The 27,973-nt window shown below is 37.0% G+C and overlaps 1 protein-coding gene across 2 annotated transcripts; it reads left to right on the top strand.

Annotated features, from left to right (window-relative positions):
- Nucleotides 1-321: 321 nt before the first annotated feature.
- CEP78 (centrosomal protein 78kDa) lies at nucleotides 322-27,547 on the top strand. 2 transcript variants are annotated; one of them, XM_012721640.1, is made up of 16 exons: nucleotides 322-781; nucleotides 3,717-3,889; nucleotides 3,984-4,056; nucleotides 5,055-5,158; nucleotides 6,915-7,089; nucleotides 8,601-8,714; nucleotides 11,017-11,081; nucleotides 11,379-11,490; nucleotides 12,645-12,780; nucleotides 14,349-14,394; nucleotides 15,780-15,908; nucleotides 22,237-22,314; nucleotides 24,500-24,666; nucleotides 25,761-25,932; nucleotides 26,318-26,365; nucleotides 26,926-27,547. In XM_012721640.1, exons 1-16 carry the CDS (start codon nucleotides 529-531, stop codon nucleotides 27,484-27,486), a joined length of 2,406 nt encoding a protein of 801 aa, XP_012577094.1. In that variant the 5' UTR covers nucleotides 322-528; the 3' UTR covers nucleotides 27,487-27,547. The 2 variants fall into 2 exon arrangements, with proteins under 2 accessions (XP_012577094.1, XP_012577095.1); XM_012721641.1 differs by lacking the exon at nucleotides 26,318-26,365.
- Nucleotides 27,548-27,973: the final 426 nt, after the last annotated feature.

The following is a 27,973-nucleotide window of genomic DNA, read 5'->3' as shown; positions in this document are numbered from 1 at the left end:
TCTGTCTCTGGTGAATCCTCTCACCCTCCGCATCTCTGGCCTGTACCCCAGTTCTATATGAATAAATAAGTAAATCTTAAAAAAAAAAAAAAGAATGACTACATACACATGTCACTTCTCTGGGGAGCAATCAAAATACCTTTTCGGTAACCCCCAGGTCCGTAGAACCACTCGAATCTCCCGCACTTCGCGGGCCCCACCCCACGGAAGGCGGGGCCTGCGTGCTGACGCAGAGGGAACGCGCCGACGTCGGCGTGTACCGCCCTGGTGGGCACTAGCCAACCAGCTGGAACCGCAACCCGGCGCGTTTGAGTGCGAAGAGGCGGGCGTCAACGGCCGGCTAGGCTAGGCGGGAAGCGGCGCGGGAGTGTCGCGTCAGGGGGTGCTGCCTAGCAGGATCGAGCCGCCGCTTCCGCGCGCGGCCGCGGGGTCGCAGCCGCGGGGCCGTAGGTACCCGAAGGTCGGTGACCGGATTCCAGGGTTGGGGCGTCGTCTCCTGCGTCGGTGTCCCCTGAGGTTGTGTTTAGCATGATCGACTCCGTGAAGCTGCGCCGCAATAGCGCGGCCGACTTCTTCTCGCACTACGAGTACCTTTGTGCACTGCAGGACTCAGTGCCTCTGCCATCGGTGCGCGCTTGCCTGCGGGAGGGTGTCCTGGACTTCAACGCCGACCGCCTCCGAGTAGTGGACTGGGCGCCCCTCCTAAGCACCCTCAAGGTTAACAAAGATCTGCCCCTGATCTCCATCAAGAGCTTCTTCCAGCCGTGGCTTGGCGAAACCGGTTAGTAGTTCCCGCTTCCAGAGGCCCGCGTGTCGATGCAAAGCGGGAGTTTAGACTGTGCAAGGTGGAGCTGGGCGCTGCAACGGTGATTGTTACCCGGGTATGTGTACAGTGGACGGGCATGCGGCCCAGAACTCTCACCAGCGCAATAATCCTGGGCGAGTCACTTAAGGCCTGTAGGTCTCAGCGTTCTCATCCATAGTACGAGTTTAACCGCACCTAGTGTCTGTGGCAATTGCAAGGATTCGCCGAGTTAATGCTTGTAGTGTAGTTACCAGAGTTTGGGACTTTATTAATGTTTCCTGAAAAGGCTTTGCTTGACTTAGAACACAGAGTAAGATATTAATGCCTCCTTTACTTTTTTCATTTAGTTTTGAAAGAGCACAGATGTGAAGGCAGCCTGGAGTTTGAATTCCAGGCTTACACTCTGTGATCTGGACAAGTTATTTTAACTACAAATCCGTACGTGTAAAAAGACATTGAAAACTCTTTCCCCGAATTCTTAGGGTTAAGGAGGTATGCTTTGCAGTATAATAGTTCCTACCTGAGCTCTCAGCGCCTAGCACTGCTGGAGAGTAGGCGCCTGCCCTAAAGGAGCTCCCTGGAGAAGGATGCAGGAAAACACAAGGGGAGTAGTTGGTGTTCTGGGAAAAGTGAAATGTTTTGCTGCAGAACATTTAATATCAAAAGGGAAGGTTCCGGGAAGTCTTCTTGGAGAAGGTGCCAGCCTTTCTAAGTATGTGTGGCAGCGACCCAAATGCAAGAGGGGACAACTTGTGTCAGTGTTTGAAAAATTTAAGAGGTTATGGCAAAGCTGAGATACAGTACCAGAATTCAGGGTTTGAGAAAGAAGTGAAAGTTGAAACTGGAAATCTAGTGGGGACCAAAAATGAGAGGGATCTCTTTATCTTCTTTCCATTAAAGAGTTTAATATTTTTCCTGAAAGTTGTAGGAAACTTTAAAGGATACGATTTTTTAGCAGCGCACTCTTACCTTCATATGGAGGCAGTCGATTGGGAGGAGAGTGAATTATACTGTAAGGTCTCAAGAAGTAGAGAAACAGAATTGTATATCAAACATCAAAGAGACAGAAGAACAGTGCCTGGTAACCGTTTAGAAAAGGGAAGGCAGACACATGGATGTCTCTGTAAGCAGCATCTCTCTAAGACACAGCACAGCAGAAAGGGATTAAAACAGGAAGGGATCTTCATCTTTAATGCTGTGTCCCTTGGGACTTCCAAAGATACCTGTTAGTTAGATTTCTGTGCTACAGATTTGGTAGCACAGATGTTTGAAGATACGGGAGAAACTTAGGTTACCCACAGAGAAGGAATCAAGGAAATCATAAGTGAAATATCTTTTTTATGGATATGTTTATAAACTGAGGGAAAGTAGCCAACAAAGAAAGGGTGTGAAGATTTAAAGAAATGATTCTTGCTTTTTTCAATGAAACTTCAACATAATAATGACCCTTTTCTGGATTCTGGGGTTAGTACTATCTATTGTCTCTTCTCCAAGAACAGTTCAACTTACTCCCTGGTGAAGAGAAATCAGCTTATCCTCTTCATCTGATTCAGAGGTAGGAACTGCTCTACTACTGCAGGAACTTTACTTGACCAAAATAAAACTTAGAAATCAAACGAAATTACAGTTGGGACCTTAGAGGATTCTTAAAGACCAGCATACATGATCTTAACTAATATTTTACATTGAGTGTATGAAAAAAAAAAACATAGTTTTCTGAGTTCTTTACTCCACCTTCTTTATCTCTTACATCTAGGGGTCTAGTTTGTAGAATTTAACCTCCTGGATTTGCTTTTTCATCTTTAAACTCTTGCCTGGACTGATGCAGAAGTTCCTCACTGGTTTTGCTATCCCTTACCTCAGGTTCTCTTAATTCATATGCCTGTTCCACTTTCATGATCTTCTCAAATGAAAAGATAATGCTTAAAATAATGCTTGAAAGGACTTGCCTACTCCGGATTAGTGCATATTGGCTCTATAGCTTGTATTCCGCAGCAAGGCATGAAATCTGAGCTGTTCAATAAGCCTGCTGGGACTAATTAGTCCCGAGGAAAGGGGTGCTCTTTCTAAATGATCCCAATCCTTTATCTAATTGGTCCTTTAGCTGTGGGGCACCTTTAGGAGGTGCCTGCTGTAGACTGTGTCATTGGTAGTCCTGGTCTCTGTCACCTAGGAGTTAAAAGCTATACTGTCGGGCCCTCCCTGGTGGCGCAGCTTAGCGGTTTAAAGCACTGCACAAAGAAGCTTAAACCACTTCCGCATGAGTTCACCACTTCTGCATGAGTTCGATTCCCGCCTGCCCCGGAGGTGATCCACATGGCATGGCAGACCTCTCCTGACCCACCCGCTGCTCCCCTCAGCAGTGTACTTTGTCGATCTGCCTGTTCTGTACCCCACTCTGTCTCTGGTGAATCCTCTCACCCTCTGCATCTCTGACCTGTACCCCAGTTCTGTACGAATAAATAAATAAATCTTTAAAAAAAAAAAAGCTATACTGTCTCAGGTTTGCTCAGCCAACCTCTCTATTTTCATTTCTCTCTTTTCCTGCATGCATACCTGGCCTCTGGTCATGCCTACCTGCAGTGTTTACATCTCCATATGTGTTAAGCTTGAATATGTCTACATATGTGCTCTCTACAGTTGATGTACCACCCACTCTTGCTATATAAATCTCCTGTTTATAGATTTAACTTCAGCCATCATGTAGCTTTTTGTTTCCATAAGAACCTTTAAGCCCATAGTTTATTTCTGTATTTTATACGGCTAAAAATTTTAATTTACATATGTCCTTCCATAAAGAGGACTTTAAGGGCAGGAGTTATTTATCCTGTGCCATAGCACAAATCAGAGGCTTTACTGATGACAAAAATGTGTGGTTGAAATCACTGATTGCACAGTGTTTTTGCTTTAGGTTCTGACAGAAGTAAAGTTTGCAGAAGTCGTGTTCCAGCAATAAGAAACAAAGATGTGACCTTCCAGTTATGTAAAGCTCTTAAATGTTGTTTAAGCACATCCAGCGCTCTAAAGAACCTAGAGCTAAATGGACTAGTTCTGAGAGAGAGAGATTTAACTATTTTAACAAAGGTAAGTCTTCTCCAGTGTGTTCTAGGAAATTTGATAGTGGCATTTCGAAGTAACTAAAGTCAATAATTTTTTACTTTTTTTTTTTCCATTAAAGGGATTGAATAAATCTACTACCTTGGTGCACCTGTCTCTTGCAAATTGTCCTATTGGAGATGGAGGTTTAGAAAGTGAGTTTTAATTTTAAGTCTCTTCCCATCAGACTAGTCTCATGATTCCATATATACCATGTCAATTCCTTTTCTTGCTGACTCTCCCTGAATTTTCTCCTCTGTTTAAACCTTAATCCAGTCTCACTTGTATTATGAAAGCTTGGCATGTTGAATGGATACTCTGAACTGGTTTTACTTAAGGCTGTGTGACATCACAAGTCACACAAATATTTACTATTTTGTATTTTGTTTGTTCATCTATTTATGGCTTTCATTTAGGAAGTTTATGGGAAGGGAAATAGCAAGATGTGAATAGAGAAGCCATCATCTTTTAATATCTAAAGCATCTATATGCAATCATAATTATGATGCAATATATATATGCTAAAATAGGAAATATATGCAAAGTGCTGTGGAAGCATAAAACACAGGGGTATTGATGGGACTGTGTAATGGAAGTAATCAAAGAGAAGGTGACTGCTGTTTGGGTGGGACCTTCAAGAACTCATGTGTGTTCACTGTGTGCAGTATGATCTGGAGGGGTAAGGAAGCATGAATTTCACTTTGATGGAGACAGTTTGAGGTCCTTTATTTTTTACTACTCTGTTAAAATATCGTGTAATGTTTTGGGTTTATGGTTGATACTGAACTTTGTTGATCAAAATCAAGGTATGTCTTTGGAAATGAAAATAGGAAGAGTTTAAAATTTTTTGTTTTCTTTCAAGTATCTCAAAGGTACATATTTTACTCAGTGGTTGGGAATAAAGTTTGCAGTATTGAGAATATTCAATTTTAGTATCTAAGTAGAACTAAATTATGGCTGCAAACTGTAATAACTCTTTGCTACTAAACTATTTTAGAATATACCAATCCATCAGTTACCTGAGAAAATTGTAGATAATGATTTTAAGAGTACAATTGAAAGCTTCTAGTAGAGTCAAGAAAAGTGAATAAATAAGATTGGCCAGATTGTATAGGCTTTTCATCTGATCGTGTGTGGTCTTTTTCCCTTTTAGTTATTTGTCAAGGTATAAAGAACTCTATCACTCTTAAAACAGTAAACTTCACGGGGTGTAATCTGACATGGCAGGGAGCAGATCACATGGCCAAGATCTTAAAGGTGATTTTATGTTTAAATGTTAATGAAAATATATTATTTGATTGAAGCACATTAATAATTTGATACAGGTTGGTATTTATTTTTGTCTTTTGACACGTAATGATTGTAGCTTTAGTTATGGTGAAATAGTCTTACAAGCTTTAGTTTAGGGTTCTACCATTTAGTAAAAGCTTACCTAAGAAATGAGCGATTTAAAATAAAAATTTTATGAACAATGCTTTTGTGCATTTTTTAATTACTGAAAATATTTATGGTGGTATTAAAAGAAACTAGGCTATTACAGTTCTTAAATGAGAATTTTATTGTTTACTGCCATATTTTACAATCTAATAAAAACACTACATTAGCATTTTGTCAATGTAGTTTTTAAATTAATGCTTTATAGAGGTTATAACTTATAAGTGCTTTAACTTATAAGTGGTCATAGCTACTATATTTAGGTATAGATTGTTTAATAATTTGATAGAAGCCTTTTTAAGAGTTTGCTGGTTCAGATGAGGAATTAGGTAAACGTTGGCAGATGGACCAAATCCAGCCTCTCACCTGTGTTTATAAATATTTTTTTTTGGAACATAGCCAAGCCCTTTTGTTTACATAATGACTATGGTATCTTTACCATTTACCAGTAGAGTTGAGTAATGCAACAGATGCTGGCCTACATAGGTGAAAATTTTTTTTAGGCCTAGACAGACCAGGTCTGTTGACTTTTGATATAGAAAGTGACCAAAAGCAATAAATTTTAAATCCAAGTGAGTGAGGTTCAAATCTAGTTTTCTGATTTAATAGCCCATGACCATGAATGAATTACGTAATAACCTCTGTACCTCATTATGAGAATTAAAATGAACCAATATGTATGAAATGGTGTTGGCATGTAGTAACTACTGAGTGCTGTTATTTCCTCTAATTGCTCTTTTGCACTTTTTTGTTAATAAAAAAATGTCACTGATTTTCTCTTGAGTGTTCTAGGAACTGAATCTTTTTTGTTGTTTAAGAATGGAGTAAGATTTGTTTTTTTAATTTAGTTTTCCTTATTACCAGATTTGTTTTACAAATATAGGGACCTGAACTTGTCTTTAAGACCATATCTGTGATTAAAAACCAAACCATTGATTTCCTAAGGCATGTCAAACCAACTCTGCATATTCCTGACCTGTAAAGTTTGGTGTGCTTATCCTAAGTTGTATGCAGGATTCATTTGATAAGGAGAAAAAAATACTAGAACTTCTATTTTATTTTTGTATAATTTAAAAAATAATTATGTTGTTATATACATCATATATATGTAGAGAGCTTATACATATTAATAAATAAGATACACGTTAAAAAATATTTACTTATTGTATACCCAATCAAGTGTTTAGGGACCCACTGGATGACACAGTGGTAGAATTTAGAGCCTCAGCAATGGTAGAATTTGGAACCAATTCCCTGATGAGTTAGCAGATAAGGAAAAATCAAATTCATAGGATACATACAGTTGAGCTGACAGAGTAAGTAGATATAACTATCAGCAGTAGGTCAATTTGTGACTAGAGTGTAATCACTGTCATTAGAAGGCAGATCACCGGACAGCTAAACCAGAATCAGCTTGTAATCCCTCAGGTTCACTGTCCTGCATATAAACTTGTATATGCATATGAATCTCTGAATCATACTGTACATAGTATGTATATGAATCTCTGAATCACATTCAATGACATACGCTTTTTCCTTACACAAGCATCCTTACTTTCATCCTTTTTAATCTATAAAGTATCAGACCATAAGGAGGCATGAAGAAACCTGGGCTGAGAGTCTTCGATATAGAAGGCCTGACCTTGATTGTATGGCTGGCTTGAGGCGCATCACTTTGAATTGCAACACACTCATTGGTGACCTTGGTGCAAGTGCTTTTGCAGAATCTCTTAGTGAGGACCTATGGCTTAGAGGTAAATTGTCGATTTGAAAATACTGGATTTTTTTAATATTAAATATGTTTAGCTTTTGGCATGATATTGTAGACAAGTCCTTTTTTAAGCTTCATTTTGTCTAGTTATTGTACTTTTAAAATTCTCTGGGTTCCATTTATTCTTTGTGGAAAATGAGAGTAACAAAAAAAGAAATTACCTATAATTTTAATAGCCTGACATAATCATTGTCAGGCAATGAGTACACCCTTTTTTTTTTTACTGTAAGTGGGACTACTCCATATTTTGTATTTTTTTTTACTTAATATTGCATGAACATCTTAAGTCAATCAGTTACTCTGCCAAGCCATTTTTAGTGACTGCTCAGAGTCTGTTATATGAATATGCCATGGTGTGCTTGGTCTATACATGCTCATTAGACATATATGCTACTTCAGGTTTTTTGCTGTTATGAGCAATACTCTGATATACCTTCTTGCCTACATCTCTACATCCCTTTTGTTAAATTATTAACTGCAGAATCAAAAGAATATGTACATTTCAAAGGTTTTTGTTATATGATCTTAGAGAACAGTCACATTTCATTGTTTTATTTTATATTCTTGTGATTTGCTAGTGACCTTTCCTGGCTATTTTTATTAATTTGGCTGGTTGATTAATTATGTCTTGCACTATTATTCTGTATTAAGAGTTTGTAGTGCTAGTGTCATTGTCTGACAGATCTACATATCTGACTTTCTTTGTATTATAGGGTTTTGAAAGACTCCAGCTATTTTAATGCAGTGGTGTATGTATAACATTTTTTAAAAAGCTCATATTACTATTTTCTCTGTGTATTTTTTTTTAACCTGTGCTTTTGTGATGATTCCGTTAGTTTAGTTGAGTAGGTTGTTTAAGCTTACCACTACTAGCATTTATAACCATTTGTTCTGTTCTCTGAATTTTTATCAAAAAAGAGCTCTTGAGCATCCTTCTTTATGATAGGTTTACAGCATATGTTCTCTGTTCATATTTTTTAATTTGTCAATATCTGCATTCTCTTAGACTTCTTTCTTTGTTGTTTTTCTGTACTACATTACTTCCTTTTTGTTTTCCCCCTTTAACTGGTTTCAAGAATGATTTGGAACCAAAGATCATGATTAAAATAATGCAGTGCATTTTCTGGACTCTACCCAGTTGTTTACTTATGAGATCTCCACTGCCATTAACATTGTTCATATCTGTGAACTGAGAATGGATTCCGTGATGTTTTTCATAGTCTTTGTGTACTTGTAAAATATATTGGTTAATTTATTGGTACTAAAGGCAAGATAATCATGGCACATCTAAGAAGACATTTTTATTTGATTTTATATTAGGTGTGTTCATATACTTTTCTGGGTTTTCACCTCCAGTAACCAATATTTAAAATTTACAATTCCCAACGAAAAAGTTTGAAAAGACTGGCTAATCTTTCATAGGAATTTTCTGTAATGAAAGTAGTCTGTATGTTTGTATGGAGTTGACAAGTGATCTTTTTCTTTTGTCAAAAGCACTTGACCTTCAGCAGTGTGGCCTCACCAATGATGGAGCAAAGACCTTACTAAAGGCCCTTGAAACCAATAGAACTCTAGTTGTTCTGGACATAAGAAGAAATCCGCTTGTTGGTAGGTCACCACTTTTTTTTAATTGATTAGCAAATATCAAAACAAAGAATTTGTTTACATTATGACTTTTTAAAATCTAGTATGTTGAATAACCCTATTCTTACTCTTCTCTAATCTTAGACTTCCTTGTGCTCTTCACAGATAATTTACTAAGTTAAGTGAGTGATACTTGTAAGTTGCTCTTAGTTGTTACTCTGAATAGAGATGAACCTCTACCAAGAGCATTATTTCTTTCTTGTGGAACTTCTGAATTCCACAGAAATTAAACTTGGAAAGAGCATTTAATTCACTTGTCAGTTTAATGAATAATTTATTGATACTTTCTGTATGCTAGACATGGGTTTAAGTATTAGGAACATAACTATAAAACAGATGGACCCTTGTAGAGCTTAGATTCTTATGCAGGAATTCAGATAAGTCATCTAAATTAGATAGTAAGAGTATCAAAAATACCTTAACATACTAAGACTAAGGGCAAAAGTATATAGAGAAGTCTGTCTAATAGGGGATAAATATTAATAGGTGTATTGGGGGCAGCTTCACGAGAAAACTGACATTTGGCCAGAGCTCTAAGTGAAGAGAGGAGCAAACCATGGATGATCTGAGGGAAGCTTACTCCAGGACAAGGACATCAGGAGTCTGCAGGCATGCAGTGCTAGGGGAGTGAATTATTTTAACGAGAAGCAAGGAGACCCACATGAATGGAGAATTGAATGAGGGACATTGTGGCATACTGTATACGGTCAAGGAATTGTCCAGGACCTAATCTTGTAAAATCTTAAAGGCCAGAATAAAGACAGGTTTTATTCTAAATGAGCAGAAAGCTGTATGAGGGTTTTGAAATAGAAAAAGGCATATTAAATAGTGTTTCAGTAAGATGACTACCATGTAAAGAATAGACAGGAAGACTAGTTCAGAGACTGGTCCAAATTAGAGATGATTATGACTGAGCTTATGATGAAAGGGATAAAAGCTGGTTGAAGTGAGGTATATTTTGAAGATACTGTTAACAAGACTTGAAGATAGATTAGAATATGAAAGAAATAATAAAGGAACAAGTCCTAGAAGAATGCAGAAGAGAGGCCTAGAGTGTTCTAGAATAGAAACAAAAGAAAACAAGAAGTACGTGACCATGAAGTAAATGCTTGGTCTTAAAGATCAAAAACTTAAGAATAGATTAAAGCCTAGGAAGAAAGAAGAGTTACCTAACACCTTTCCTCTATTCTTCCTATGCAACATACAATTTACCATATACTTGTTGATGCCAACTTTATCGACTTTTCTATTAAAGCCAAACTGGACTTAGTATAATTTGTGATGGACTATATGCCAAGTGTCTCCCTTGAGTAACTGATTGTGTAATGACTGACATTGAGAAATTGGGTCAGAAGTGTTCAGATGTGCTATAGCTATAAGGATCACCAGGGTTGCAAGATTTGAATGATTGCCATACAAAGGAACCTATTCAGAATACTGCTTAGTACACAGTAACTCGGCAACGTGTTGCATTGTGGCCATGGTTGAAAGGGCCTTTAACAGATCTGGAAGATTCATGGAGTTATTGTCACATGTACATTTCTAATCATAGGTACAACATTAAGGAGATGCCAGATGATTTATGGATGCCCTTGGTTCTCATTCTTCCTTTTCTGTCCTTCAGCCAGCTCTGTGGCGCCAGTTTATTTAACATGCTACTGCATGAACAGTTGTTCCCCTCACTAATTTGTTCTGTTATTGAATATGGTTAAATATACTCCCTTTTGGATGTGATTTTTAATATATTTGGTGTGATTTTAAAAAAGTTACATCTTTTATAAATTAAATGACTCTTCATATTAAAGGAAAAGTGAAACAAGTCCTGAATGTTTGTAATTATGTATGCAACTACATGGTACATTCACTAAGAAGATCTGGTTGAGGAGAGAGAATATCAGGACTGTAGTTTGCTATATTAGGTGCAAACTAAAGATACATAAATGTTGAACAGTGCCTAGGTGCTTTATTTTCTGTTCAAGGATAGCCAAAGTCAATTTAGATGCAAAGTATTAAGATTTGCTCTTCACTGCTGCCAAAATAGTAGCCACTATGTGCAATGAAAGGTAACATGCATTCTTCATAGGTTTTGAGGAAGAAGTTTGACCTTTCTCAAGAAAGGTCTATAATTATGTAATATGGACTTCACACATTCTTAATTTTCTGGGAAAAACAACTGGTTGACTTTTGTTTTTAGATGGCAGCAATTCTGAGTAACAGTTACTTCTGATTAACAATTACTATAATTTCAATTTGCATTTTACTTTAGATCACTCCATAATGAAAGCAGTTATCAAAAAAGTTCTCCAGAATGGAAGGAGTTTCAAATCAGAGGTATAACATGTTCAAGTTCTCTAAAAGTTTCTCTTCAATTGCTGTTTCTTTTTGTTAAAAAAAAAAAGTACAAAATTTTATGTAAAATTGTTAGGTACTTTTCTGCCATCGTAAATTTTCACTCATATCAAGAAGCTATTCTGTTTTGCAAATATTATGCGATACATTAATTTGGGGTCTCAGAAACGAAAATTGTAAACCTTTTATTAATTTAAAACATCTTCCCAATTCCAGCTAATTTCAGACCTTCCTAAATTACTTGAAAATAAATTGGAGCCTTTATTACTTCTCTTTCAGTACCAGTGGATAACTTCTCCATCAGCGAAGGAACCATTCAAAACTGCTAAACAGAAAAAGAGAACTATAATTCTGGGAAGTGGTCGGAAAGGAAAAGCTACTATTCGAATTGGTAACCTTTTCAATCTTGGCTTTTGTCTCTTAAAACTCATATACTTTTATTTGAGTTAAAATAACTTTCTGTAGACCCTCCCTGGTGGCACAGCGGGTTAAAACACAGCACTAAGAAGCTAAAGCCACTTCAGCACAGGTTTGATCCCTGGCCCCGGACGTGACCCACATGGCCCAGCAGACCTCTCCTGACCTGCCTGTTCTGCTCCCCACTCTCTCTGGTGAATCCTGAGCCTCTGGCCTGTACCCCAGTTTCATATGCATAAATAAATAAATAAATCTTAAAAAAAATAACTTATTGTAGAGGACTTTAAGATTTATTTACTTACACTTACAGAACTAGGGTATAGGCCAGAGGTATAGTGGGTGAGAGGATTCACCAGAGATAGAGTGGGGAGCAGAGCAGGTAGGTTGACAAAGTACACTGCTGAGGGGAGCAGCAGGTGAGACAAGAGAGGACCTTGATGCCATGTGAATCACCTCTGGGGCAGGCATCAAATTCATGCTGCAGTGGCTTCCAGAGTTTCATAATGTTCTTTAACCCATTGCGCCACCAGGGAGAGCCTGGAGTATTGTTACTTTATATCCTTGCTAGTATTTTATGACAGCATAGATTCCTCACCTTACCACATAATAACCATAGCACTCCCACTGCCAAAACACTCAGAATAGAGGGCTTTTATTTGTAAACATTGCTTGCCCCATGTAAAACATACTTTTACAAAATGATCTCTTTTTAAGGAAAAATACCGGATGGTTTCATTCATAGTAGGAGTATAAAGGACCAGGCGAGAAAATAATAATAATAATGAACAACTATATACCAGAGACATTTTATGGGGGTGGAGTGGGGGATGGGATCAGAAACAGTGGGGGGAAGGAAATGCACTGAACTGTGGTGATGGCACATGGGTGATTTGGTGATGGGAAGCGCCCACGGGGATTACAACTGAGATAGAAAAAAGTACAAAATGATGTAAAAATAAACTATTATATTTTTTTAAAAAATCAAAGCTAGAAAAAATAAGATCTCTTTTTAATAACCTTGGCATCATTAAGTGCCCATTTGTATTCATTTTTAGATTGTGCAGGTGATTGTTGTGTAGACTTTTAGTGCACCTTGATTTCTTTCTTTTAATGCTTTCTCAAATATAGGATTGGCTACAAAGAAACCTGTCAATAATGGAATTAAACGCTCCCTTGGTAAAGAATGTTATGCTCCTGAACCTCTGCCACCTGGTGTCTCTGGTTTCTTGCCTTGGCGAACTGCAGAACGTGCAAAAAGGAATAGGTAGGGTATTTTCTTTCCTTATCTTTAATCATTCAGAATTTTTTATTTTTGAGCTTCTAACTTCTGGGAAATCTCTTTTTATCTCCTGAAGATAGATAGATTGATTGATTGATTAATGCATAGAAGAACTGAGGTGTAGGCTAGGGGTGTAAGGGGTGTGAGAGGCCTCACTAGAGACAGGGTGAGGAGTAGAACAGGCCAATCTATTGAAATACACTGCTGAGGGGAGCAGCAGGTAAGCCAGGACTCAGGCTTCCATGTGCCCTCTTAGTGATAGCACTGAGACTTAACCTCTACACCACCAGGGAGATCCCTTTCTGGGAGGTTTCTGTTGGTTTCTGTAGGTGTTCATAGTAATTTCTGTCATAGAATTGCAGAACTTTTTTTAAAATTAATACTGTAATTTTAGGTTTACTAAGTGAATTAGCTTGCTATAGATTTTCAAATGACTTAGTTATATATTCAAGAAATTTGGGATTAACCATTGCTTAAGAGAACAGATTGATTTTATTTCAAACTTGAAATAGGTAGTATGTAAAATTATCTGTTCAGTTGCTTACAATAAAAGTATGTGTATAATCTTCTTTGAGCAATTAACTACTATGCTTTTTTGCAAATGGTAAAGGGTTTTTACTGTACAAAATATAATACTTAGGTCCCAATCTTTGTACTTTAGTGTTATAACTTTGTGACTGAATCTCTTATTCTTGGGACACTTCATAATCTTTTTTTTTTTAATTTTATAAGTTTATTTTTACATCATTTTGTGCATTTTTTTTTCCATCTCAAATGTAAACCCCGCGGGTTTCCCATCACCAAGTCACCCGTGTGCCATCACCGTAATCCCGTGCACTTCCCTCCCCACCCCCCCATTTTTGATCCCATTCCCCACTCCACCCCTGCAAAATGTCTCTGGTATATGGTTGTTTATTATTCTTGTTATTTTCTCGCCTGGTCCATTATACTCCTGCTATGAGTGAAACCATCCGGTATTTCTCTTTCTGGCTTATCTCACTCAGCATGATCTTTTCCAGCTCCATCCAAGTTGCTGCAAAAGACATGTGTTTCTCTTTTTTGGTTGCTGAGTAATATTCCATTGTATATATGTATCACATCTTTTTAATCCAGTCATCTACTTTTGGGCATTTGGGCTGCTTCCATGTTTTTCCAGTTGTAAATAAAGCAGCAGTAAACATGGGGGTGCAAGTATCTTTTTCAATCAGTGTTTTTGGGGACACTTAGTAATCTTAAGTCCTGGTCATGAGGAATTATAAATTAGAGAATTTATATCACAATTAATAGAAGTTAGACTGGAAACCATGCTGAACATTGGGCTGAATGTACCTCTCAACAATTCAAAGAGTTATTGCAAAGCCAATCTACCAACTTCTGTTTACTTTTCTCCATGGCAGATTTCTGGGTTCTTATTTTGACCTTATTTATTTTTCTACATATGAATACATTGATATGTATGTCTATATGGGTATTGTACCTAACAAATTTTATTAACTGAGATTAACTGAGGGTATATTTGCATCAAAATATAACTTAATTTGTTATCTTTTTAGAGGGTTTCCATTAATCAAAACTCGTGATGTATGTAATCAGTTGCAGGTATGTAAATCATATTTGTAATATATAGGGAGCTGGAGTGGGAAAGATGGAAGATCATTCTTTTTACTTTTAAACGGAATGGAACCTTACCTCAGAAACAGAACCTCAAAAACATTTCTGAAATAAATCAATTTAAAATTTGTGGGATCCCCCAGTGCTATTGTGTAGTTGTATGAATATAGCACACGCTAAGGACTGTTTGCAGCATCTGTAAACAAAAAAAAACCTTTTCTTGTCACCCAATGAAATGGGTGTCACCCAATGAAATGAATTTAATCCTATTTCTGACCCAAACAAGTGAAACTATTACACTCAAAAATGTCCATATGTTTTTAAGGTACCTTGCTTTGGGAATATATATATATGTATGTAAACAGACACACTAGATCCTGAAACGAAAACAACAAGCTCTAAAGCTTCTGTTCTTCTGGAGCACTTCTGTTTTTTTCACAGGACCACACACATTCCCTGTCAGACTGCCTCATAGTCTAGGAACAGACTAATCCTGTCAGCATTTCAGTTTCTTTTTCCAAGTTGTCCTGGGAGACAGTTGCTGTGTAAAAAGGCAGCATTACTGAGCTTGAAAGAGGAGCCCTGGATGGCAGTACTGCCCCTGACATGCCCAGATGAAGGGTGATTTTCCCATACTGCAGGGTTTGCTGCTACTTATGGCTGAAGCTTTGTGATAATGACATATCTTCTGTACAGTTATGTAATTTCAGTACATTTCTTTTTGATGTGTAGACGTCTGCTTTATGGTATTGTGATCAAGTTGATTTTTAAGTGTTTGGAAATGTCATATTGAACAAATCCCAGGGAAAGTGAAACTTGACAGGAAATTAGTATTGCTGTAATGCTACTTTTGGCTTAGTGTTGATGACAGATAAGGTTTTTGATAAATTGATTTTAATTTGTACATATGTCAGTTATTTTTAAAGTTCCAATGTTTATTATTCACTTTAAATATGTTGACTTTCTAGTTATCTTTTAATTCTATATCAGTTCCCTTCTTGATGCTAATTTCCTCCTAAAAATGAATTCAAGTCCTCACTCTGTGTCTAATGTTAGAAAATAAATTTCTTGTATGCAACATTAAGCTGATCTGTAAAATATATTTACATTTGTTTCTCACTTGGTTTACATGAAAGAAATTTAATAACATGGGCAATTCCAAATACTTATCCCAACATGTGCAACAACATCCCATACAGTTAGCAGCAGAAGTAAGTTACTATCATCTTACTTTCTCATTGCTAAGTTAGACTAAGGAATAGTGAAGAGCATTTATAATTACTTAATACTTAAGAAAGATCAATTTCATAAAATAACCTCTAATATTTGGTGTCTGATTTGTAATATCTCTTCTACAATCATCTTTCTTTAAGCAAGCAGATTTTCCTGTGACTGTGACATTAGAGAGTGCTTCCTCTTCAGATATAGAAGAGGTTGATGATTCTTCAGAGAGTGTTCAAGAAGAGCCTGAGAAAACCAATTTAAAGCAAGAAGTATTACAGGTACAAAGTTACCATTTTACAGATATGGAGAAGATTGTGTCTGAAATCTTAGTTGTCATCTGGTGGAAGCTTGATGACAATAATAAACGCTCAGGATCAGGGTTCTGTTTCTTCTCCCTTCAATAAAAAACAGACATTTAAACTCTAAGAAATAAAACTCAAAACATGTAATTAGTAACACATTTTCACTTTTTTAGAAGTATAGAGTGTTAGATTTAGGGAGAACCTTCATGAAATTAGGTAAACTCAAAGAAGTTAAGTTTTAAATGATTCTGTGATCTTATTTTAAAAATTAGAAAATTGCTGGTACTAGCTGAACTCTTTTTATAAGAAGCTTGTTTTTAATAAAAGTAAAATGGAGAAAAAGTTTTGTGACTGACATTTCCCTTAAAATAAAAATTTCAGGTGGCACAGGGGTGATTTGGTGATGGGAAACCCGTGGGGATTACAATTGAGATGAAAAAAAAAAATGTGAAAAATGATGTAAAAATAAACTTTTTAATAAAAAAAAAAAAAAATAAAATAAAAATAAAAATAAAAATTTCAAAAAGATCATTATATAGTTTAGTAAATGTGACATCTAATGGCATTTTGTACTTTTTGTTTATGTGTGAGCAGAAAAGAAAACTTGATCTTAACATTTTCACACTTCAAAAATATTTCAATTTTAATGTTATCCTAATACTCTGAAAATTAGTATTTGATTGTCAAAAGGAAGCCAGATTTTCTTTCTGCAATTCAAATGAATAGTAATATATAGAAGTACTTCTAAGATTATGGAATGTTGGAGTAAGAGAAGTCTGTATATCCTGTGATGACCCTTTTCATCTTATAAATGAGCACCTACATTTTGTAGCACTTAAGTGGTTTATTACTAAATGGCAGAGTAAAGACTAGCATCAAATCTGAATTCATTGTCATTGAGGGGTGATGTGTTCATTTCCTTCACAGAAGGACTAGGAGATTATACCTATAACTAGATTTTAGGAATACCTAAAAGTTATTTAATTTAATATTTAATTTAAGTTGCTCTTCCCTCGTTTCATAAGTCACTAAGATAAATGTTCATTTAAAATATATAAACCCACCATAATCAAGAGAAAAGATGTTAACCAGTTTTTGAAGGACAGTAGACAGTGAAAGAAGGTGAAACTGAAGAGTAGATGGCAAAAACATGACCAAGAGTAGGCACAGGGCTGCCTGTAGCTAAGGGGATTATAGTCCTGCCCTGAAGACCATAATGGCTCCATATCTAGATGTGTATGAAGGAGAAAAGATGGAGTTAGTTAAAAATGTCAGTAAGATAGTTTGAGCCACGGGGCAGTATGTAAAAACAGATGTCAATGAAAGGTTTTGGAAAAGCTGACTTCTACCCTTATCCCCTCCTGAAATAAAACCATTTCACTTTGAAAAAAAATTAAACTGGAGAAAAATAGGCAGCTAGTGTAACATTTTCTACCCTAAAAAAGAGTTTTGGGGAGTGTGTTTTCATTACTGACCATCCACTCTTCATGTATAAGACAAACCGTTCATTGGTTTCCAGGGAACTTTCTTCTCATACGCTTGCAATGTGATGTTGGGTGGGGATGGGCTGTGGTGAAGGACAAAAGCAGATGTGGCCTAGTAGGATCAGGGACAATTTTGGGAACAAAAATATTTAGGAAAAAAACCTTAAATTAATGTACTTAGAGACCTATAAAAAGAGAAAACATCTATAAATAAGAGTAGGGAATTTATTTAAAAAGGAATGATTAGAAAGCGAAAGAGATCTTTTGGAAGTTAAAATGTTGAAATCAGCAAGATACAGAAAAGACTGCTTGGAACATGATTCTTTTTATGTATACCTAAAAGTGGGAAAACCGAAATATATATATATATATATACATTTTTTTTTAAAGATTTATTTATTTGTACATACAGAACTGGGCTCAGGGGCGGTGAGAGGCTTCACCAGAGACAGTGGGGAGCAGAACCGGCAGATCTATGAAGTACACTGCTGAGGGGAGCAGCGGGCGGGTCAGGAGAGGTCTGCCACGCCATGCGGTCACCTCCAGGGCAGGCGGGAATCGAACTCATGCGGAAGTGGCTTTAACTTCTCAGTGCAATGCTTTTCCCCACTGCGCCACCAGGGAGGGCCCCGAAATATATTTTTAAGGATGCAGGTGTGTAAAGGAAATTTTTGTCAGGAAATAAGAATGGAATTTAACTCTGAGAGGAGCTTGTGATGGGAAAGATACCTTTGTCACCTGACAGTTCTTCAAAACTTACTGCATATTTTCCAATTAAAACATAAAAATTACCTGCTTAAAGAAATAGTAACCTCTGTGTATGGGTGATGTGTACTGAGAAGATTAACTTTCTCTGCAAGCCCTCATATGTTCATTTAGAATTAATTGAACATATTCTGTGTACCAAACACTCTAAATTTAAATGCATGTTAACTCCCACAAACTTCACAAAACTCTGATATGGGCATTTGTCTTCATTTTATAAATGTAGATTTTGAGACTTAGCTTTATGCAACTTGCCCAAAGATATACAGCTAAAGGAAGGGATAGGATTTTGCCCCACAGAGTTTAAACTTTTAAGACACAATCTTACAAGAGAAATTTAACTAAGAAATGCCAATTTAAAGAATATAATAAGGTTTCACCTGTTCAGTTAGAGGAGACACAGTCCATCTTTCATACACATAAATTTTGTATTGCTGGCATTTATTTAGCAATTATTTATTGGTTGCTTTGTGCTAGGAATAGTGAATGAAATATACTCCCCTAAGTATCTTGCACTTTAAGTGAGGGAATAAATAACTACAGTAGAGATTACATACAAAATAATAGACCCATATATTACTGACCCAATAGAGAACTCTAAAATATTTGGAAGACAATTTGGAGGTAGTATCGTAGAGCCTTAAAAATAATATGCATTCGGGCCCTCCCTGGTGGCGCAGCGGGTTAAAGCACTGCACTGAGAATTTAAAGCCACTTCCGCATGAGTTCGATTCCCGCCTGCCCCGGAGGTGACCACATGGTGTGGCAGACCTCTCCTGACCCGCCCGCTGCTCCCCTCAGCAGTGTACTTCGTCGATCTGCCTGTTCTGCTCCCCACTCTGTCTCTGGTGAAGCCTCTCACCATCCCGAGCCTCTGGCCTGTACCCCAGTTCTGTATGCATAAATAAATAAATCTTTAAAAAAAAAATAATAATATGCATTCGCTTTGATCTCAAATTCATTATTAACTATGTATTGCAAGGAAATTATTCTGAATATAAAAAAATCATCATTAAAAATGGATATTTTATAGTATTGAAAAGCTGGAAAAATTTAAAATGTTAAACATGAAGCAATTGAGTCTGTGAACCAGTAAACCTATTCAGTGAAATATTTTGTAACCTAAAGAAGTAAGGTTGTGAATCCTCTAATTATATGAGAAATGACTGATTCAATATTAAGTGGAAAAAGTTGAATATGAAAATTGACAGTGTTATAGGAACTTAGTTCTAGGGAAAAAAATTAATCAGCTGATATCAATAAAGGGAGGAGGAAGAGAGCAAATGACAGGAAGGAAAATTACTCCAAATCCCATCATAATCTTAGTAGAATATCAAGTGAATTTCATTTTCTAATTTTTTGATTCCATATATGCTTCTAAGGAGGTAAGTATATTTTTTCATAAAATTTTAACATTGTATTCTCATTCCCTCCACTAGAGGGAGAAACTGTTTCATGTATTTGTATTTTGTGCTGTTTAGAAGCAGTCAAGAAAAACAGTATCTTAGCCTCCTTTCTCTGTGATGATGGGTTTTTGTGTGCTTATTTGTTTAGGATTTCTATGAAGTTAGTTTTAAATGCTGAACCATCATATAAATAATAGAGCAGTAATAACTTGGTTGACTTTAACTGGTAGGGAAACATGAATTCGAAGTTATTTGACTATTAATTTTTTAAGCATATGCTCTTAGTGTAAAAAACATAGGTCTCAATTTTTTTGAAAACAACGAAAAACTTACAGATGGTAACCATGGCCACCCCCACGTGTCCAAACACTTGATCTGTCCTTTTGTCTTAAAAAGGTATGAAAAATATTTTGTGATTAAATTCTCTATGAGAATCTGATTAAGCTTCTAGATTGCTTCCCAAGAAAACACACAAATATATTTAAATACGGAACTCCTAAAGTTCACCGTTAACTCTGGCTGTGACCATTTTAAACAATGACTCCACAATGCTCTTTTTATTGAAACCAGTTCCTACTTGTAGACTGTCAGTTTACTTCTGGGGTTTAGTTATAAACAATGCTGTGACTTCATGTTGGTAGTGACATCTTTGCCCAAGTCTTTGATGATATCCTTGAGCTAAATTCCTTAGTGAGGATTGTCAGAGATACTAATATGCTCCTTAAATAGTCTCCTCTCATAGTGGCCGCATGATAGAGTTCCTTCTCTCAACAAACATATACCCTGAGGATAAACCAAATTTTGCAGTTGAAATTCTTTGTGTAAGTGATTCTTTAAAAGCCTTTAAAATACATGAATAGTTCTTGCTGTTTTATTAAGTATGTTTTGTTAAGAAAACTCTTCAAAACAGTTCAATCATTTTTTTATTGTCTGTCCCTTCTCTCCTTTTTAAAATTTATTTATTTATGCATACAGAACTGGGGTACAATCCAGAGGTGCAGAGGCAGTGAGAGGCTTCACCAGAGATAGAGTGGGGAGCAGAACAGGCAGATCCATGAAGTATACTGCTGAGGGGAGCAGTGGGCGGGTCAGGAGAGTTCTGCCGTGCCTTGTGCATAACGTGCATAACCTCCGGGGCAGGGGATCAAACTCTCACTGAAGTGGCTGCAGCTAGCTTGCAGTGCTGTGTCACCATTGCGCCACCAGGGAGAGCCCCTAAGTCATTTTTGTTCATGAACTCGGGGGTCTATATTATATTTTCCATTACTACAGATTTAGGAACTTAAAACAATATCTTATTTCTAGGCTCACAGGGTTTTTTTGTAGGTCAGAAGTCTGGAATTGGCATCCTGTGTTCTATGCTTGGTCTTATAAAGCTGTAATCAAGAAAGCAGTCACACTGTGTCATCATCTGCAGGCTCTGACAATAGACTACTTCCAAGCTTGTTCAGCTCATTGGCCTACTTCAGTCCTGCGGTTGTAGAGCAGATAACTTTCTTTGCTGGTTATCACTCAGGGAAATGTCAACTCTTAGATGCCCTCCCTCCTGCTTTCCTCACTACAAAATCCTACTGTTTTTCTGCAAAGCCAGCAGTAGAGAGTCATCCTCATATCCCTTTTCTACTCAAAATCTTCCATTACTACATTCCATACAACCACTAGTATATTAACAGGCCACCTGATTAGGTCCCATCCACTCAAATAATCTCCCTAACTTAAGATCACCTGATTTTAGGGAACCTTGATTACATCTGCAAAATCTTTCTATGTGGTAACTAGGTTAGAGTTTGGTTGAATACCAAGGAGGTCTGTGTATTTCAGAGGTAGGCCATCTTTGAATTCTGCCAGCCACAGTAAGTATCCCCTAATTTCAAAGGTCTTAGAGTGAGATTTTTGAAAATCACAGGGAATTCTGCCAATATCCATTCTATTTGACCTTGGTAAATGGTAAAGTTACTACTACTGTGAACAGGAAAGGCCCCCAGGTTCCTGAAGTTGAAATATGACTCTGCTACATCACTAATTACATTAGCTTAGATGTGTTGCTATATGTCTTTCTGCCTCAGTTTCTCAGCTGTAGAATAACAGAGATATTCTGAATATCAAGGATAACAATAACACTCTAATAAAGAGACCCACAGAAAAAAATAGAGGTTTTCTTATTATTAATATTTTATTTCTGATTTATTACTTTTTTTTTTTTTTTTTAAGATTTATTTATGTATACAGAACCAGGGTACAGGCCAGAGATGCAGGGGTGGTGAACGAAATCACCAAAGACAGAGTGGGGAGCAGAACAGGTCGACTGATGAAGTACACTGCTGAGGGGAGCAGCAGGGGGTCAGGAGAGCTCTGTTGCATCATGTGGATCACCTCTGGGGTGGGGATTGAACTCATGCTGAAGTGGCTTTAGCTTCTTAGTGCTGCGCTTTAACCCACTGCGCCACCATGGAGGACCACTATGTATCTTTTATGATGAGTTGCCACAAATCTACTTTGGAAAGAGTGGAATTTAATCTTTAATATGATATTTTGATAAAGTTCAGTTCTATCTTCAGCCCCTCAATCTTTGGTGGTATCTATAATTGTAAAGAGTTTTGCATGTATTAGGAATTATTTATAATGTTTTTCTTAATTTCTTCACACTAGGAAAAATTACAGGAATGCCTAAAGCAGCTGACGGAAGAAAGAGGAATAAGACTTAAGGCTGATAAAAGAGTCAGTGAGGTAAACGAATCTTTTGAGTTTTTTAATTTTATTTGATTTTCAGCTTTTCAAACAACTTTTTTTTAAGTTGTATTTATTTATGCATATAGGAACAGGCCAGAAGTGTGTGGGGTGAGAGGATTCACCAGAGACAGAGTAGGGAACAGAACAGGCAGAATGACTGAAGTACATTGGTGAGGGGAGCAGCAGGTGAGACAGGAGAAGTTGGCTGCACTATGTGGGTCGTCTCCATGGACAGGGATTGAACTCATGCTGCATTGGCTGCAGATAGCTTATTAGTACTGTGCTTTAACCTGGTATGCTACCAGGGAGGGCCCTGCAAAGAACTGCTAAACTTTAAGTGAGAAAATATACTATAAATTGGTTGTACCATATGAACTTTTATATTTAGTGATCAGTAAGCTATACTCCAGAAAGTATGTTTTTTATAAAAACATTTTAGGCCCTCCCTGGTGGCTCAACAGGGTAAAGCACAACACTGCAAAGCTGTCAGCAGCCTCTTCAGCACAAGTTCAATTCCTGGCCAAGGATATGACCCACATGGCACAGCAGACCTCCTGTCCCACATGCTGTTCCCCTCAGCAGTGTACTTCAATCTGCCTGTTCTGCTCCCCATGCTGTCTCTGGTGAATCCTCTCCCTGCCCCTGCACCTCTGACCTGTACCTCAGTTCTGTATGCATAAATAAATAAACCTTTTAAAATATATATTTTTATTAAAAAATCAAGATTTTTCATGTGTAGGATTTTTGTATGACTTTATCTTCCAGTCTGTTCATGGTGCCTCAATTTAACAAAGTGTTATGCTTACATTTTATATATCATAACAGAAGACATGGTAATGATACTACCTACTGACAATGAATTACAAAGGTGGATAATTCAAATAAAATATCAGATATTAGAGTGGCTAAGCATGAAAAAATATATTCTATGAGAATGACATTAGGCTTCTATGTAAGAAAGCAGTGTGTAAGCTGAAAGTTCTGTAAATATAATTATTACAAGCTGAGTTTCAGGAGGAATTTTTCTAGGTATTCATTGAATAGTCAGCTCCTAGGCTGGATATCAAACTTGTACTACAATGGTTACAGATAACTGCATAATGCTTAAGGTCCTGTACCACCAGAAAGCCCCTCTTTTTTAACATCAGTAGTACTGAGGTTGACAAACCCCTGGTTTAAATATTTAAGTTCTAGATCAAGCTACAAAAAGAAAATATATTCCACTTTTCTACCTAACAACATGGTGGTGACCTGGAATCCAGTTTCTAAGACTCCTCAGGCTCTGTAAAGCTTGCTTGGCACTGCACAGCCTACATGCCTTGCAAGAGCAGGCATATTTCCCAAATGAAAGCTCAAGCACTAGGACAGGGGTTATGGTGATTCCGCGACCAGTGGGGTGGCTTCTGCTCTGCTCTGAAACTCTTTTTAAAGGATTTTATTTTTTTACTCTTACCACCATTCCTTATATTCCTTGCCCCTTTCTCCTTCCCCCTCCCTCTTAACTTCAGAGCCCTGATTGTGTTTATTGCCACTTGTTTTTGAAAGTATTTGACTTTGTCAAATCCTCTATTGCATAAATGTCCAGTGTATATCTTTGCCATTCTGACTTGCTTTACTGTATACAATCCCCCTGAGCCCCCTCCATTTTGCTGTTTGACTGCATTTCATATTTTCTTACAGCTAAATACTATTCCATCTGTGTATGTATCACATGTGCTTGATCTGTTTACAGGCATTTTGACTGTTTCCCTTTTTAACTATTGTAAAGTTAGTGCCACAGTAAACATTATAGAGCACATACTTTTTTACATTGATGGTTTGTGTTCTTTGGATAGAGCTCATATAGTATTTCCATTTTTAGTATTTTAAAGGTAAATTCAAATCACTTTCCATGATAACTGTACCAGTTTAAGAAATAGAAATTTTCATTGTAAACTTAACCAGTAGAATGAGGATCTGTGATCTTTGTGAAACATCGTTAATAAAACAACCTAATTGTTGCATAAGGAAGTTTCCTGAGTTATTTCTGGATTTTGATTATTATGTGACATGGTCTCTGACTTTACTAGTGAATTAGATCATTAAAAATTACATTTTCAAATGTTTTTCATTTTGTTCCTTAAAACTTTTTTGATGGCAATGAGAGAAAACCATGTCAGACATTTTCAATCTTCTTTTATAGCTGGAACATGAAAATGCTCAGTTAAGAAATATAAATTTCTCTTTGTCTGAAGCTCTGCATGCACAGTCATTAACAAGCATGATCCTGGATGATGAAGGTATTTTGGGCAGCATTGAGAATTCTTTTCAGAAGTTTCATGCATTCCTGGATCTCCTTAAAGATGCTGGGTTAGTTTGTTTCTCTATGCACCATTTTTCCCTCTGACCATAATGGTAATTTGCTGAGGAACTTCAGCAATTTTTATTGCTTCTTTATCATATTTAGTATGTAGTTACAGGTAATATAATTTATTTTTTAATGGGAAAAAAACTTTAAGTAAAATGGTAAACCTGCCTTGGTAGAGCACAAGTGACCTGTAGTTAACCAGCAGGTACCTTTTGGTGAATACTAGATTGAAGGTAATCTTAATTGAAAATATTTAGGAATACATAGGAATTTCCCCATCTTATTCATTTTGCTTATTAAGTTTGAGTTATTTTTTTTTTCTTCCAGCCATAAAAATTTTATTAATCTGCAGGGCACATATAGGTAAAGATTAGTAGTTCTCAGCCAGGAGTAGTTTTACTAAAAAAAGGTGCTGAGAGAATTATAAATGGATAAGTGATAGCATGATGTTTTGTAGGTGAATGGGTTGCTACTGGGGAGGAAGGAGTAGGCGCACTTGTTGGGAACTGGCAGAAACATAGTCAAGAATGTGGAATGGAGGTGTGAGGCAGCAGACTAGTAATGTGGGAGGACTTGAAGCTGCTAGGGAGATATATCGAAGAAGAGGGAGTGCTTGAAGAGCCGCATCCTCTCTTGGCTCCCAGAGGTGAATGCAGAAAGAACTGAGAAATTGGGAAGATTTATAGACTGGAGCAGGATACTGACTTTTTTTTTTAATTTGTGTATTTATGTATACAAGAACTGGGCACAGGCCACAGGTGCGTGGGGAAGGGTGAGAGGATTCACCAGAGACAGAGTGAGGAGCAGAACAAGCAGATTGACTGATACATTGCGGAGGGTAGTAACAGGCAGGTCAGGAGAGGTCTGCTGCACCATGTGGGATACCTTCCTGACCAGGAATTCAACTTGTGTTGCAATGGCCACACAGCACATCTTTATGGTGCTGTGCTTTAACCTGTTGCACATTGGGGGTGGCCCAGGATACTGACTTTGAAGATTTTAAAAGTATTTCATGATTGTCGGCATGACACATCTAAGCTGTTCATGTGTGACTCTAATGACCCTTGCCTTTTTCTCCTTTCCTTCTCATGTCTAGGCTTGGACAGCTTGCCACAATTGCTGGTATAGATCAGTCAGATTTTCACTTACTAGGCCGTCCCCAGATGAATTCTACTGTTGGTAGTCTGCCTAAAGAAGAAAACAAGGCACTTGAGGAACAAAAACCAGAATCAAAACAGAATGCCTTGGGACAAATGCAAAATATCCAAGTGAGTAGACAGAATAGAACTTGCTGATTCTAAGGGTGATTAGCAAAAAGGAAATATCCAAATCAAACAAAAGAATAGCAATCTCTCTGCAATAGCAACTTCTCTGCAATAGTTCACATACATACTTGAACTCTAGAAGTCTTTTGGGGGCCCTTTCCAGATCTGATATTAGTGGATATTCATTAAATTGAAAATCATTTCATAATACTATTTTGTTGTAACTAAGAACACTGAGAGTTCTTTTGAAATTTATGATTTAAAGCTTAGAGAAAGTATTAGGAAGCTTAAGAAAGAAAGCTTAGGAGAAAGCTTAGGAAGAAAGCTTAGAGAAAGTATTCCATATTTTAAGTGGTATAAATATCTATTTTATCCATATTTCATCTAGGTTTCTATTTGTATGCAGTCAGCTTTCAATGAAGGAACACTAATGAAGGTACAAGTACTGATATAGATAATATATAGATAATATTTTATAGATAATAAAATATAGATAATATTTTAAAATAAGCAATCCTGGCATGAAGATTATAACAAGTAACCCTTTATGGGACCGGGAGGGGAAAACCTTTCTGCTTTTCCTCCAGCCAGGCTTGGTACTTCCACCTCCTTTCTCAGCTAACTTAGACTGGTCTTGGGTACAGACACCTTGAGAAACAAATTGAAAGCTATTAATATGTACATGTTGCCTGAATGCCAAAAATAAAAATAAAAAAATCAGGGGGTAGGGTTTTATTATTTTGAATGACAAAAAGGGGGAAGGGTTATAATTGCCCAAGCACAAAGAAAATGTAGTCGACGAAAGCCTTTGGATACAGCTAAGTTGGGACTTACTTGAAAAAGTATCATTAGAAGTCAACTTGGCTCTAAAATCTTTTGAATGATCAGCTGACTGTCTTAATAAGATCACAGAGTAACTTTGAAGTTTTAGACTCTACTTTTTCATGGATGGCTTTATCATAACTGAGGTTTTGTTTCTTATGTTTATCCCTACAGTTTCAGAAAATTACAGGTGATGCTACAATTCCTTTGCCTCTTGACTCCTCTATCCCAGCTGCTACTCAGGGGGCTTTAGAAACTTCCAACGACAACCTGAAGTTCCCAGTCACTGAGCAGCGGCTGGAGTCTGTCCAAGAATTCATTGCTAGAACATGTTCTCCTGTGCCAGGTGGGATTTCTGGAACTGGAAGTCAAAGAAAAGAAGAGGAGTTGTCTAGAAATAGCAGCTCTTCTTCAGAGAAATTGGCCAAAACAGGTGAATATACCAAAAAACACGCTACTAAGAAACAACCTGGAAAGGACCAGCCTTCCTGCTCTGACTCATCTGTAAGCCTGAAAAGCAAAGGAGTCAGGCAGAATAGCTCTGTGGTTAATGAGCCAGTGAAAAGTGAGTCTTTGAAAAAACACATTTCTGTCAAGAAAGAAAGTAGAATAGTGACTGTTTCATCTAAGACAGCTAAAAGTAAACTCAATCTACTAGAACACTCGGAAAGTGATACCCTTGGCTCTGATTTTGAATTTCAAGAAAGCATCCATACTTTATCACGCTTGACATAAGTCTAAATCTTTGGAAATTATGTTTCTGCCTTCAAATTTTAATAAATTTCTTATGATTTTACTATTGCATATGGTGTTTTAAAATACAGGGGTGAAAGCCATTAGAGAAAGATTTATGTGTACTTTTTATTTTAATGAAATATTTGGTACATTTTTTCTTTAGACACCTTGCACCACGCATTCAACAAGTACTTACTGAGGGCGTAAAATAGCCTGGGCAACATGGCTTGGTAGTGCTGATATATGAACCAAAACCCATGCTCTTAGTCACTTTTTTATCCTGTTTCCTTGTTAAGTGAAAAACCCAGTGAGTACCAGATGTGCAAAAGAGTGGGTCTGTCAGGAAACACAACTCCTCCCTTCCCCACATGAGTAGGATTTTGAAAAGGCAGAGTATGTTAAAGAACAACTTTTGGGCTAAATCATGCCTCCCTGATAAAACATACACAGTCTTAATTAAACTAGACTGGCTTTAGGGTATCTAAAA

This window comes from Condylura cristata, unplaced genomic scaffold (genome assembly GCF_000260355.1).
Source record: "Condylura cristata isolate star-nosed mole 26May11 unplaced genomic scaffold, ConCri1.0 scaffold00006, whole genome shotgun sequence".
NCBI lineage: Eukaryota > Metazoa > Chordata > Mammalia > Eulipotyphla > Talpidae > Condylura > Condylura cristata.
This window is presented reverse-complemented; position numbering and strand designations above follow the sequence as displayed.

What these genes read in the sequence shown, in the direction of transcription:
- CEP78 (XM_012721640.1), top strand. Translation starts at nt 529, where the DNA reads ATGATCGACTCCGTGAAGCTGCGCCGCAATAGCGCGGCCGACTTCTTC. An exon ending in AAAAGCTACTATTCGAATTG is followed by an intron (nt 11,491 to 12,644) that starts GTAACCTTTTCA and finishes TCTCAAATATAG; the next exon opens with GATTGGCTACAAAGAAACCT. An exon ending in GAACGTGCAAAAAGGAATAG is followed by an intron (nt 12,781 to 14,348) that starts GTAGGGTATTTT and finishes TTATCTTTTTAG; the next exon opens with AGGGTTTCCATTAATCAAAA.